At 43.6% G+C, this 14,677-nt stretch overlaps 1 protein-coding gene across 9 annotated transcripts in view; it reads right to left on the minus strand.

The window, feature by feature from the left end:
- Positions 1 to 14,677, minus strand: part of AOAH (acyloxyacyl hydrolase) — a 170,977-nt gene that overhangs the window by 104,594 nt on the left and 51,706 nt on the right. For all 9 annotated transcript variants that reach the window (XM_024768886.1, XM_024768885.1, XM_024768882.1 and 6 more), the window contains 2 exons: positions 13,399 to 13,458; positions 7,558 to 7,628 (listed from right to left, as the gene is read on the minus strand). In XM_024768886.1, the coding sequence (XP_024624654.1) occupies positions 7,558 to 7,628; positions 13,399 to 13,458 (131 nt within the window). The remainder of the gene's footprint in view (positions 1 to 7,557; positions 7,629 to 13,398; positions 13,459 to 14,677) is intronic.

The raw sequence follows: 14,677 nt of genomic DNA on the forward strand, positions 1-14,677 counted from the left end.
AAAAGGTTCTGGGTGAAAGGTCTCACTGAGGATGACAAAGCTACCCCTTTCCACCTTTGCCACCTCGGGGATGAGAGTTTGTCCTTGAAGGAAGGAACAATGAATTGTCTCTAGAATTAGAAAATTAGTTCATTAAATTAACCTTTACCTGCTTGTTTTAAAGGCTCAGAGTGACGAACCAAAACCATACATTCTAGACATGAGAGGGTAGATTGGTCATCATAAGTCACATAAATTGCAATTTACATAAACTCCACAATCCCTTATTCATAGCCCCCAGATCCAAACAGGTCTGAACACCAAGAGTTGTTTCTTATTTTCAACTTTGCAGCTAACACATTTGGTGGCAAAACTTGACCCAAACTGGTCTAAGGCAATTCATAAGCTATACCTTATTTAGTGTGACTATCCATATATTTCACTGCTGATATATAAATTTGTTTGATTAGGAGGTGCTGGGAGTGTTAGGTGAGTTATGGTATATAGTATGTTACTTTCTTAAAATCTGAATTCGAAATCACATCTGGCTCTGTTTTGGATAAAGCATTGTTGACTTTCACTACTATTACTTCTGCAAAATTGCATCTAAACTTGATAACTTGTGTATCCTTACAGGTATCTGGTTGTAAGCTGAAATATTCATTCATTCATCCATTCATTCATTCCACAGCCATTTTTGAAGTCCTTGCATGTGCCAGTCATCATATGAGATATTAGGGCTGAATGTAAGATGCATGTCCTATGCTAGAAGAGTTTGATGATGGGCGGGGGGAAACAAGGCATCAACAGATAACCACAGTGCTATGGAGGAAGTTCTATAAGAGGGTTGCGCACCCGGAGGGAAAACACTCCTAACTCTACACAGGGAAGGAGCTGATCTTAAGCTGGAAGCTAAAGGATGAGAAAGCATTTTCAAAGCTTTGGTGATGGGTGTGGGTGCTCTAGTAGGAAGGAAAAGTATGGGAAGCCCCCTAACATTGCTCTAGGTTCTGAAGTTAGACTCCTTGGATTTGAATCCCAGGTCTGTCGTCTACTTGGTATGTAACTTTGGGCAACTTATTTAATCTGTTTGTACATCTGTTACCTCATTTGTAAATGGGGCCAGTGTCAGTACCTGCTTCCTAGGGCTGTTGCAAAGACTAATAGCGTTGTTACGTGTGAAGCAAGGAAGACCTGTGCCAAGCATGTGATAAGTACTCACAAAATATTAGCTCTTTTCATTATGTGCAATGCTAACAGTTATTCCAAGGATGGTTTCTAGGATTGGGCAAACAGGAATCAGGTGTCTGCTCTTATGACATTTTAGTTTCTGGAGACATCTCGAATCCAATCCATGGACTCTCTTCAGATTTTCAGATTCCCAGCCACACAAGGTTCTGTCCAGTTATGCGTGTCCACTATTTTTAGGTATTTTTACCGTAAGCACCTTTGCAGCAAGCATTTCTGCTGTAAACATTTTCACTGCATAACTAATTGGCCATAAGACAATTTTGCCATAAAAGGTAAAATGACTGGCTGATAGTTTGTTTTGATATATATCATACAAAAATCATGACAGGTGATGATGATTTGCCCCAGGAGCTGGTTTCTGATTTTGAAGCACACTACAATGGAGGAGAAAGACGTTGAGGGCCTGAGAGTTGCAGATTTGAACTCGCATTTCCCATAGAACTTTGGAATGTTTATCAACAGACATGTTACAAGATGCCAAGAACACAACAGTGTAGAGGCTTTCACAGCACAATACAAAGCTTAGGTATAAACATGCATCCTAGTATTTGGAAACTGATACCTCTCCTAACGAAGGAAGAAATCTTAGCAAAAAAGAAAAAGTGTGATGCCAAGTGAGGAGAAGAATCAACAAGAAAAAACAGTGTGTAAAATACTAAGAATGAAAAACCTGGAAGACAAGCGCTCATGTACAAGTCACGAAATAAGATCAGTCATTTGTGCAGTATTGCCATGAAATATACACACACTTTAAATATATTCAGATGTTCTGTATTTAGCAATAAAGTCTCTGTAATTTTGTAATTCATGTTTCATGATGTCCTTCTTAATGTCACTTTTAGTTTTCATTGTTTTATCCTTTACAGCAAAATCATGGCTAATTAGTTACATGGCAAAAAATGTTTTTGGCAGCAAGGCTGTCTAAGGCAGAGAAACTTACGGTGAAAATACCTAGAACCCCAGTTACCACGTTGGCTGGTGCAGCTAATCACCTGCTTGCTGCTCCTGCCGTATGACTATCTGGGGTTGGGCTAGCAGCCTTGACCCAGGGAGCAATTGTGATTGCAGCTGAATGGCATTCGTTACATAATGGTGAGCTATTCAAGTTCAAAGTGCCTAAAATTATGTCATGAAACTGGGGCATTACAACAAAAGAAAACTAGGGAGAATAAAATTTCCATGTGTATCTGCCTCATATTTGAGTCCCAGGCAGTACTCCAGGGCCAGCGTGACTCTGTTTCATATGCGTGTGGATGTGTTACGTGCATCCCTGTAAGATAAAATGAGAGCAGAGAAAACCATGGAAGGACACATCCTGACGTATTTACATGGCTCACCTTGTGGTGGGGACAAGGACGATGTGGGAGGAAAGAGCGGGGCAGGGGCAAGAAGGAACAAATGAAAAAAGGCAAAGAATGATGAATTAAAAGCACGGTTAGGGCTTCCCTGGTGGCGCAGTGGTTGAGAGTCCGCCTGCCGATGCAGGGGACACGGGTTCGTGCCCTGGTCCGGGAAGATCCCACATGCCGCGAGCGGCTGGGCCCATGAGCCATGGCTGCTGAGCCTGCGCGTCCGGAGACTCTGCTCCGCAACGGGAGAGGCCACAACAGTGAGAGGCCCGCGTACCGCAAAAAAAAAAAAAACACAAAAACACAGTTAAGGTAAGATAAGATAGTCTGTGTGAATTTATGTGAAATAATACATATGTGGGTTCATGCATTTGGAAATTCAATAAAAAGAATAAATTATTAAGAGGGGACCCTCCTGTCCTACCACTGCTACAATAGAAAATAGGCAGTATATAGGCACTGTGAATTCTGATCAAAACAAAACAACCAAAATCTTGGTTGCCCCATGGTAGTAGCCTGTTATCCTAATCATTTGCTTTTCTAATAAAGTAGTGCTTTTTCTTTATTTATTCCCTTGTTTCTACAGAGTCCCTACTAAAACTAAGCACTGTGGTAGGAACCAGGGATAAAAGGTTTACCAAGAAATGGTATCCCTGCTCTCCAAGAGCTGTCGGTGGGGGTGGGAGACTGATGGGGAAGCAGCCAGAGAAGAACAGGGTGCAGGAGCAGGTACCAGCGAGCATGGAGTATGGAGGAGGCTAGCCAAGCAACTGGAGCTAGGCTGGGAGCTGGAAAGCTGCCCATGGGTGGAGACACCTCCATTGGCTTTTTTTTTTTTTTTTTTTTTTTTTTTGTTGACAAGGAAATTCAGTTATTTCTGAGATATACATTTTAAAGTAATAACTAGAATTATAACTTATAACATTATACCAGAACATATAAGACTTTTAGAAATTTCATGTAATGTCTGAAACATTTATATTAACATATTTCCATACAAATAACCCCAAGAAAGTTTAGTATTAGTTGTTTTTTTTTTGTTTGTTTGTTTGTTTATACTGCAGGTTCTTATTAGTCATCAGTTTTATACACATCAGTGTATACATGTCAATCCCAATCGCCCAATTTAGCACACCATCATCCCCACCCCACTGCAGTTTTCCCCCCTTGGAGTCCATATGTTTGTTCTCTACATCTGTGTCTCAACTTCTACCCTGCAAACCGGTTCATCTGTACCATTTTTCTAGGTTCCACACACATGCATTAATATACGATATTTGTTTTCTCTTTCTGACTTACTTCACTCTGTATGACAGTCTCTAGATCCATCCATGTCTCAACAAATGACTCAATTTTGTTCCTTTTTATGGCTGAGTAATATTCCATTGTGTATATGTACCACATCTTCTTTATCCATTCGTCTGTCGATGGGCATTTAGGTTGCTTCCATGACCTGACTATTGTAAATAGTGCTGCAAGGAACATTGGGGTGCATGTGTCTTTTTGAATTATGGTTTTCTCTGGGTACATGCCCAGTAGTGGGATTGCTGGATCATATGGTAATTCTATTTTTAGTTTTTTAAGGAGCCTCCATACTGTTCTCCATAGTGGCTGTACCAATTTACATTCCCACCAACAGTGCAGGAGGGTTCCCTTTTCCCCACACCCTCTCCAGCATTTGTTGTTTGTAGATTTTCTGATGATGCCCATTCTAACTGGTGTGAGGTGATACCTCATTGTACTTTTGATTTGCATTTCTCTAATGATTAATGATGTTGAGCATCCTTTCATGTGCTTCTTGGCCATCTGTATGTCTTCTTTGGAGAAATGCCTATTAAGGTCTTCTGCCCATTTTTCAATTGGGTTGTTTGTTTCTTTAATATTGAGCTGCATGAGCTATTTATATATTTGGGAGATTAATCCTTTGTCCGTTGATTCGTTTGCAAATATTTTCTCCCATTCTGAGAGCTGTCTTTTCGTCTTGTTTATGAAGGCATTAGACCAAACAGGATGGGGACAAGAGAGGCACAGAGCCAGAAAGGCACTCTTACTGGAGGGGATTTTAGGGAAGGATTATGTAACAGAAGACACATAGGTCTTTGTCTCTACCACCTGCTGACTGTGCTAGTGGGTCAAGCATTAAATAAACTAGAACCGACTTGCTCATCTGAAAGTGAGGCTCCGAGTCAAGGGACAGGCAATGTTGTGGCTCTGAGCCTGACCTTTATAACCAGGCTGCTGGGTTCAAACATCATATGTATCCATGACTAGTTCTGTGACCTTGGACAAACGGCTTTACATCTTCATAAAGGGGACCAAAAAAATGTTGTCTGTCTAACAGGGTTGCATTTATAAGAGTTCCTGGTGCAGAGACAGTATCAGATAACTTTTACTTGTCATTATTATTACTGAGCCACAGGTTGTTTTAAAGAATAAACGAGGCTGCATTTAAATGTGCTTTATAACCCATGCAGCACTGAATAATTCATGACCCGGTACGAATTATACTAGAAGCACAATGATTTTTAGAAAGAAGAAAAACATACTGCTTTTGCTTTTTCATGAAAAAATTTCCCTTTGAAATTGGGCCAGGAAAATCCCTGGCCACAGATGCTCTTGAATTCAGGTTTTCAAAGGTGGTTCAATTGAAGAGTTGTCGTTTTAGGTCCTGAGGGCCCACGTTTGGTTTGACACAGAAAATGCAATGATGCTTTCAGCAAGGAGGGGACAGGGGTCTCGATTCAACAAGAGCTAAGCATGATGAAATGGTCGGGGGCTTGGGACCTGGCTGCATCTTAGCCTCCCTCACTTTCTTTCATGTCTGATATTTCCCCTCTACTCCTCATGTCCTGATGGTCTCTGCCTCCACTTCTATTCATGAAAAGCGGGATTGATAAATGTTCCAGGATCCAAGTCTGCACTTTGCACAGTTGGCTTGCAGGAGCTTATGTGGGCAGATGAACCAGGAAAAGTTTTTAAACTCTTGGATCCCTAAGAGCCTCTGAATGTGGGTCAGATGCACAGCCGCCTCCTCTCCTGAGATACTTTCAAAGCAGACGGGGGATGTTCAATGAGTTTAGCGTCCGTGAAGCTCATGAGATGAAGGATGGAGGAACATAGGAAAAGTGCCTCTATTGTGGGTTGAACTGTGTTCACCAAAAAGAAATGTTGAAGTTCTAACCCCTGCTCCCTGTGAATGTGAACTTACTTGGAAAAAGGGTCTTTGCAGATGTTACTGAATTAAGATGAGGCCATAAGTGTGGACCCTAATCCAATATGACTGGTTGCAAAAGGAAAACCAGACACACAGGGAAGACGGCTATATAAGAAGAGGGAAGCAGAGATTGGAATGACACAGCTGCAAGCCCAGGGTTGCCAAGGATGGACCGGCACCACCAGAAGCTAAGAGGCAAGGAAGGATTCGACCCAGAGTCCCCGAGGGAATCTCAGAGGGAGCAGAGTCTCAGAGGGATCTGGCCAACACTTTGCTTTCAGACTTCCAGCCTCCAGAACGGGGAGAGAATACATTTATGTTGTTTCAAGTCACCTAGTTTGTGGTATTTTATTACAGCAGCCTTCGGAAACCAATACAGCCTCTCAGTCCAGATGTTCAGCCTGACTGTCACCTCTGGGGAGTTCTTCCCTCTAACTCCCCACCATGAGAGCCAGGCTGGACCGGAATGCACTCAAGTGATAGGAACTGCCTGCCTATGGGAGAGTGAGAATAAAAGCAGCAGGGGCCAGGGCAGACCGAGCGGTCTCTGTGAATGTCTCACAGTGAAGGAACATTATTTTGTCATTAAAGCGTCATCTGTACAGGTAGCATCTGCGGTCTGCCTCCTGAAATAGAATGTGAGAGCGCTAGGGAGGACACAGTCAACCAGGAACCTAGGAACATGCCACGCTGCCCCACCAGGTCTCAGGCCAAGGAGTCTGCATTTTTAAAACTTTCCAAATGGGTCTATAGCTTGAGTTTCAACATGGGGAAACTGAAGCTCAGAGACATTAAGTGGTTCAAGTCTTCAAAGTTGGCTCAAGAGGCAGCATTGCACAAGAGTCAAGAAAGTGGATGTTTCCAAAGAACAAGTGGGGTCCAATATACCTGGGGGTGTATCCTGGGTCCTCATGGCTGGGAGGAGTTACTTCTGTAAGACTCAGTTTCCTTCTCTGCAAAATGGAAATAATGATAATCCCTACTTCACGGAATTGTGAGAACTCAGTGCAGAAGTGCATTGAAAGTTCAGCATCTGGACCCCAGAACAGTGCCATACACGGCCTGGCAGCAGCCTCTGCCACAGTCGCATGGGAAGCAGCCGAGTGGAAGGTGGACCTATGCTATTTTGCCGCTTAGTCCAACATGCCTCGCAGGACTGTTCCATCTTTTAATGTTTTGGATGGTGATTACTATAACACCCAGCATAACCTCTGACTCAGAGTGCAACTGGAGGGAGCATGGGATTTTAAACGGAGACAGGAGGGCTTGGGAACTTTGGACAGTGTCTCTGTATTAGGAATCCTGTTCATACATAGCAGAGCTAGATTTTCTAGGTAATAGGTTGGGCTCTGTGAAAAAATGGTCCTTTTCCAGCCTTGTGAGTGCCTTGTTCTAAAGATGCTCAAAGAGTCCCTGGCCAACCTTGTCTGTATCTTACATAGCAAGGAGGAGCTGTCCTGTCCCCAGGTGCGGTGCGAGCATGCACTGAGCCACTCCCAAGTCTCACTGGCAGGCAGGCTGCATTCCAGTCCGGGGCAGTAAGTCAGGTTGGAGGTTCAAAGATGCTGGTATTCAGTATATTTCCACAATGATTTGTTCTGAGCTAACTTGTCTTCTAGTTTCTGTACAAGTCGTGAGCAAGAAACACTTTCACTTTCAGAAAGATGCCTTTTAACTTGAAGATCATTTTAGTCATTAGAAAACAGGGACAACCAAAGATGCTATCCCCTGCCAGTGCTTAGGAAGGGGAACTTGTATACGTACAATTTAATCCTCTGACAGATCTTGGCCAAAAATGGGAGTGAACAAATATCAGAACCACTTCTGGAATATGTCTGGAGAGAAAAACAAAAACAAAAAGAGTTGTTTAGTTCAAGGGATGATTTTCCAACTTCTCAAGGCCCTTCCTCTCCTCTTGGCTCCACAGTTTGGATTTCTGGACTCTTCTTTCTCCAGAATCTGGGTCATTTTAGTTAATTAATTTACCTCTTGTTCCTGTTTCCATGCTCCATATTCATTCCACCTGTGTGCCTTTGTTCATGCCGGCTCCTCAGCCTGAAGGCTTCCCCTTCTCCCCCAGCCAGCTAGTTCCACCTTCATCTCTTTTCCACCTCTTCCCAAAAGGGTCTGGCCCACCTTGGTCCATTCTACTCAGACAACGTTCCTCTCCTCACTGCCCTCAGTGGCTTTAAAAAAGGATTTGAAAATAAAGACTGTTTTCAAATAAAATAATTCCTTCCTGTTATGAGATAAAATAAAGACTAACGGGAGAGACACTGGCTTAGGAAGAAGGAAGGTCCTTTCCCTGGGGGAGGCGGGGTAGAGGAAGGAGGGGTGTGTAGATGAAGTCCCTCAAAGCTTCCCGAACAAAGGGATTTCAAACAGCAGTTTCCATAAGACTCTAGCTTGTGGGATAAATTAAAAGCCCTGGCTTTTTACCAAGTAATGATTTTAGAAAGATTGCAGTTCCCTTGATGCTTTTCTCAGACAAAAGAAAAAATCAACAGGGTAGAAAATGTAAGGAACCAGCATTTATTAACAAAGGGAGAGATAGTTCGTTTTTCAAAAGTTCGCTTCACACCACTTTGTTTCTGTGAAAGACCTAGGTTACTACCTCCTCACGAACTGGAAGAAATCCAAAGAAGTTTTTTGCTCTCACAAAAAAAAAAATGCCAAAAGCAAAAATAGGGCTCCCCGGGTGGCGCTGTGGTTGAGGGTCTGCCTGCCGATGCAGGGGACACGGGTTCGTGCCCCGGTCCGGGAGGATCCCACATGCCGCGGAGCGGCTGGGCGCGTGAGCCAACATTCATCGTTTGTTTTTCAGGAGCCAGTGGAGAGGCAGCGAGCACCCTGAACAGTGAGAGGGGCACTGCCCAGCTCCTTCCCCAGAAACCACACTGAGCATCTCAGCATCAGGCCACCATAGCTTTGAACTGTGTCTGTGAGCCTCTGTGCTTGATCTCAGTTTATTTTGTGCATCTGTTAGCAAGATGTGTCCTAAGGTACTTGCTTCTTTGCCTTAGGAAAGACTTCATAGGAATGCTTTACTTTTGGATAGCGGGGAAACCTGCAGTGATTCCCTCTAGCCCAAAAAGTTCTTCAGATGGCTGTGAGTGGTATTAACAGCGTTGGTAATATTTTGACACTAGCAAAGGTGAACAGGTAACCTTTTCTGGTTATACATGAGGTTTTTAAGGATCTTCAGGATGCCTGCCCAACTTTCTAGGATGAGGAAAAATGCTGATTAGCACGCAAGATTTGGAGACAGAAAAGACTGTCCTTGTTGTCATGCAGCTTACTGTCTAGTGGAGCGTCGGGGTGAATAGCCCAGCTCTTAGCATGCTCTGTGATGTCCGTGGTGGTCCAGGCATTAATATGGCTTTCTGGGAACTGGAGGAGGAGGCAGGCAAGGACCCAGAAATCAGATAGGAGGTAGGTGGGAAGGAAGAGACAGATGCTCTATGCTTTTCAACTCCAAGTACAGCTTGCAGACTTGTTACAAATGTAATTCATGGGCTCGCCCCAATCTAGTAAATCAGAAAGTCTGGGGTAGGTCCCAGGAATCTGTGTTTTCACAGCCTCCCCGTCATTCTGATGCTCACTAAGGTCTGAGAACCACTGCTCTAGGTTCTAGCTGATGAAAGTGTGATCACAAACCAGGAGCATTGAGGTCATCTGGGAACTTTCAGTACTAAAGTCTCTGGCCCCAGAGTCAGTTGACCTGCTGAATCAGAATCTGTATTTTAACAAGATCCCAGGTGGCCGGAGTACACACCAAAGCTGGAAAAGCACGCGGCTGGTAGAGGGAGCTCCCTTGCAGTGCTGTGGGTACATGAGCTAGGCCGGAGTCCTGGGGGACTGCCAAACATTTCAACCTGGCTGGAGTATAAGGAACTGGGAGAACATGGTGAACCATGGAAGGAAGGAGACATTAGGACAAGCCTAGGACACTGCACTACGTGCTATCTTGAGGACAGTGGGGAATCCTGGAAGGTCTTAAGCAGAGGGATCACATTTGTATTTTGGAAAGATATCTCTGCAGGTGACATGAAGGCCTCAAGGAAGCAATATGGGACAGAGAGACCTGTTGGCAGATAAGGATCCGAGACGTGATCCCGGGGTTTCTAACCTCAGCACTACTGCCATTGGGTCCTGAATAATTCTTTGTCGTGGGCTGTCCTGTGCATTGTAGGATGTTTAGCAGAATATCTGGCATCTAGCCACTATATGCCAGCAGCCCCCAAATGTCTCCAGATGTTGCCAACGTTTCCAGGAGAGGGGGAGGGAAGACAACATTGCCCCTGGTTGGGAACCACAGATGTGAGGTGGGAGGGGGAGGATGGTGGTGCAAAGGAGGGGCGTTTAGAGACCTGGTAACTGATTGAGATGAGCAGTGTAGATACACTGTAAAATAAACACCAGCGTGCAATTATACCCAACATTGGTGGCAATTTGGAAAGAGACACATTCTAAGACCCAGAGTCAGACTGCATTTGAATGTGTGAGCTACTTCTTTTAATATTCACTTTAGTCTGAAGGCCTTGGTCTAATGAACGTAATGGCAATGTAGATTTTAACACTGATGATAACCAATACATTAAAGAATTTATACAACAGCCTGATAATTACTATACAAGGGATACAGTGGAGTAAAATGTTATAATTGCACAGCTGTTCACTGTCAAAATTCAGCCTGAAGGCTGCAGCTGTCTTTGACATTCACTGTGCAGAAATTAGATCTAGGATGTGGGCAATAGATGATGCAACTTGTCCAGGGACCCCCAGAATTCCCTCTGTTTGATCATGCAGCCTTTTCATCACACAGTACGGGAAGGACTAACCTCTTCTTACAAACTTGCAAAGGGAACTTAGATGGACACAGAGCAACAGCGCAGAGGTCCTCACTTGCACGTTTGACAGCCCCTTCCTTTCAATTCAAACCTTTCTAGATAGAGGCAGAATGTGGGCTGTTATTAACTCAGCAATGGATTTAAAACATCACATCTGACTGCATGTAATCCCATCTAAAATGAAAGTCTCAAATCCGGGCTGTCCCTGGGCACAGGAGTCAGGCAGCATCTTTATTTTGCCATCTGTTTAACCAGCTTCTGCTTGCATCTGGAGCTTTCCCACCCCAGGATGTTAAGTGAATACAGAACAACAAACAGGGGTTGAATAAATGGAATGAGGTGAATGGGGTAAATAGAGGGTCAAAGCGGGAGCATAACATCTCTTCTGTATACAGCCAACTTAAGATTGAATTTCTGTGTGATGAAGTGCTTTTAAACCATTGCTGTGTATTATTTTACTTGAATTTAACTTGGATTATTTTACTTGGGGCAAGTTTGAACAGCAGCAATTTTTAAAGGCTTTCCAGATGGTTCTGTTGAGTAGGTAGGTTGGAAGTCAGGGCCATCACGTACAGCAGTACAGGTTGTGCACTACAGGATTCTAATATTCACACAGCCTGTGATGTGAATGGTGCTTCCTGAAATTCAGTACTGAGGAGGTCTGCTTGAGAGCTATTGGAATAGTGGAAGGGGTAGAAACTTGGAAGAAGCTAAATCTGGATGTAAATGATGGGTTTCTCACTTATTAGCTATGTGGAGTGAGGGAATTACTTAACCTCTCATCCTTAGTCCTCTCATCTGTAAAATGGGGTTGATAACAGAGATACGCTATCTACTTTGTAGGAGTTTTTGTGATAATTAAATAAATTGATGCCATGACTCAGGTGCTCTAAACCCTCAGATGCTCAGTGTTCTGCCAAATCCACGAAGACCCTCGTGGAGCCTCTCGGGACCTCCTTGAGAGGCAGATCTTCTCTGGAACATTCCATTCCCTTCAGTAACACTAAACTCTTCCCCAGTCTGGATTCTCCATCTGACAGGCTGTGCTGAAATGACATGCAACCTATTCTGTTTCTCTCCACATTCTGGCTAGGTCGGCAGTTACATCAACCATCACAATGGAGTTAATTGCAGCCAATATCTTCTGAGCAGTTTTTCAAGATGCTTATTTGCATTTCCTGATTATTTTTTCCCTGATAGCTTTAATCTAGAGAGTAAATAAGTTGGAGGAGGTTTTTGAGGAGTTGTTTTTTTTTTAATTGGTGAATTGTTCAGTTGATTTTTTTTTTTTTTTTTCTGGCTTCTTGCAAGTCATGATTGGAATCCTGCCCCATGAATTATGCTCGCAATTCTGGTGACAGAAACGAAAAATTATAAAATCCTAATTAGTCTTTGAGTTAATGCCAAGGCAGTTTGTACTAGTGAAGTAAACGATGTCCTGAGAATAAGTTTTTAGATGCATGTTGAGAAGAATAAGAGAAAAACGGTATTATTCTCCAGTCTGTTTAGAGTTCTGAAGGTGGTGGTCAAGGGTTTCATGTGATGTTTCAGTTTCTTATTCAATAACTTAAGCAGATTAGATGAACCAGCTATGGTTGGCCTTTAATTACTCACTGAATTAAATAATAATTGGAGATGCAGGCATTGTGATTGATTAATCAATTGTGCAGAAATGCCCGCATACTGTCGTGCAACGTGTATCAGCCTTGTACATCAAAATCCATGTGCCCCCCACAAGTAGGGTGGCCAAATAAAATATTGTACTGGACATACTTATACTAAATAATTATTCATTATTTATTTGAAATTCAAATTTAATTGGGCATCCTCTGTTTTTATTTGTTAAGTCTGACAAACCAAGCCATGAGGAATTTTCCTCCCCTTTATTTCCATGTTACCAAATCAATACTACTTTGAATGTATTGAATCAGGGCCAGTAGGGAGAAGCCAAGGATGAAGGCCATGCCCTCTCATCTCTGATGAATGCTTCCTTCCTGCCAGGACTGCTAGCATTAGGGAGACACTGTTCTTTAAAGGTTTACCTTTCTGCTTCCTCTTCAACTGGGGCTGATTGGCCACCAGGGCCCAAGTCAAATACTTGACTTAATGATAACTGATTTGAACTAGGCATTCTGTTGAATAAAACTATGATTGCAAAGAGGAAAAATTAGAGGAAAGGAATAATAATGGTGATGATTTTAGCTGGCATATATAGAGTGCTTGATAAGTCCCAGGCATGATACCAGACACCCCCCACACATCAACTCTCTTAGTCCTGACATCCATGCTTTGAGAAAGGAACACTGTTATTGTCCCTACGTCACTGATAGGGAAACTGAGGCTCAGCCTAGATCACATATATAGAAAGTGGAGAAGCAGGAGGATACAGCCTCCTCCAATACGGTCTACCGGAGGGCAGCAGTTCTCAACAGTGAGTACCAGAGGATATGTGGCAATGCCAGGAGACATTTTTGGCTGTCACGACTATTGGGGGGGTGAGTGCTGGCACCTAGTGGGTAGAGGACAGGGATGCTGCTAACATCCTACAATGCCCAGGACTGTGCCCACAACCAGAGTTGAGAAACGCTGCTCTAGAGAGAAGAGAGGAGAAAAAAGAGGAAGGGGCTCACATTCCTATTCCAACCCAATTGAACTGTGGCGTGGCGTGTTGTGGGTTTGCGTCCGGGGTAGCCCCTGGCCTTCGGAGGTGAACGTGCCAAGGAAAACACTGGCATTCTCCCCGTTGGCTGCTTACCAGAGTTGGGGATTTCTTGACAATCTGTCTTGCCTTCTCTAGTGTCAATTTCCACGTCTCCTATAAAAAATTAAGTTAGACAATATTACAACTTGTGTCTCGTCTTTCCTTTCTCCGTGTTTTCCAAAGTTAGGTTTTTTTAAGTTCGTAACCTAGCAATAAAGGAATTATTCCATAAATTTCTGATAAAATAATTCACAAGAAAGCAATTTCATGTTAATAACTCTCTATTAAGGGATTTGCACTGTGCCAGATGCCACGCTAAGCACTTCACAAATATTATCTTATTTAATCTTCACAGCAACTCTGAGATATATGACCTTTATACAGATGAGGAAATTAAGATGCAGAAAAGCTAAGAAACTGTCTGAAGATCTCAGAGCCAGTGTCCGACAGAGATGTCATCTGAACCTCTGTCTTCCTGCCCGCTATGCTAAACTTAGTAACTTGCTTTTGGATCTGAAAGCCTCAGGGCAGGAGGTGGTCGACAGACAACCTGAGTGCCTTGTGCTGCAGGACAGAAGCACGGATGACACCTGCTGTTCGAGCTGACTCCACCTCTTGTTCACCTCTTCTTCTTCTGCTTTGACATCCCCGTTTCTAGAGCACCCAAGGGCATCTTCTGAGTTTATGTTGCAAGTATAAAGGGTTAGCTAATTATTACCAATAACTTTTGTTGTGGAGCTCCATATCTGTGTATTTTTGGGAGGGTTGGGAGAAAAGTAACCTGGGGCAGGGGGTGGGGGAGGGGAAGTATTCGCTCCCAGCACTGCTTGCCAGAGCTTTGGTCCCCTCTCCTCAAATGTCCTGACCCCGCCATACTCCTCCTCAGGCTGTCTCCTGTGTGGCCCTAATAGAACTTGGGTGATGGTTTACATGCCTGTGTTCAAACTCCAGCTCTGCTGCTGACTAGCTGTGAATCCTTAAGCAAGTTATATTCTGAGCCCCTCAGTATCCCCAGAATTCCTTGACATATACGAAAGCCCTATTTTCATTATCTGCAACGTGGGAATTATAGCTACTGATCTCATAGGGTACTGTGAGGGTTACAGGACATCATGTCAGGCCTCTAGTCCAGGGCCTACCCTGATAGCCCCTGCTCAGTCATTGATAGTTTGATTGGAAAACTGTCTTTCAGCCCCAGCTATCCCCTCACCCAAATCAGTAGGGAAGCTGAGGTTCAGGGAGAGTGCCATAGTTCTCAGTCCAGGTAACTGGGAACGTTGTCCCTTCACCTAAGCAGAAAATACAGGTACTGGGATAGACTTGGAGCTGGCTG

This window comes from Neophocaena asiaeorientalis, unplaced genomic scaffold, assembly GCF_003031525.2.
Source record: "Neophocaena asiaeorientalis asiaeorientalis breed wild unplaced genomic scaffold, Neophocaena_asiaeorientalis_V1.1 scaffold314, whole genome shotgun sequence".
Lineage (NCBI taxonomy): Eukaryota > Metazoa > Chordata > Mammalia > Artiodactyla > Phocoenidae > Neophocaena > Neophocaena asiaeorientalis.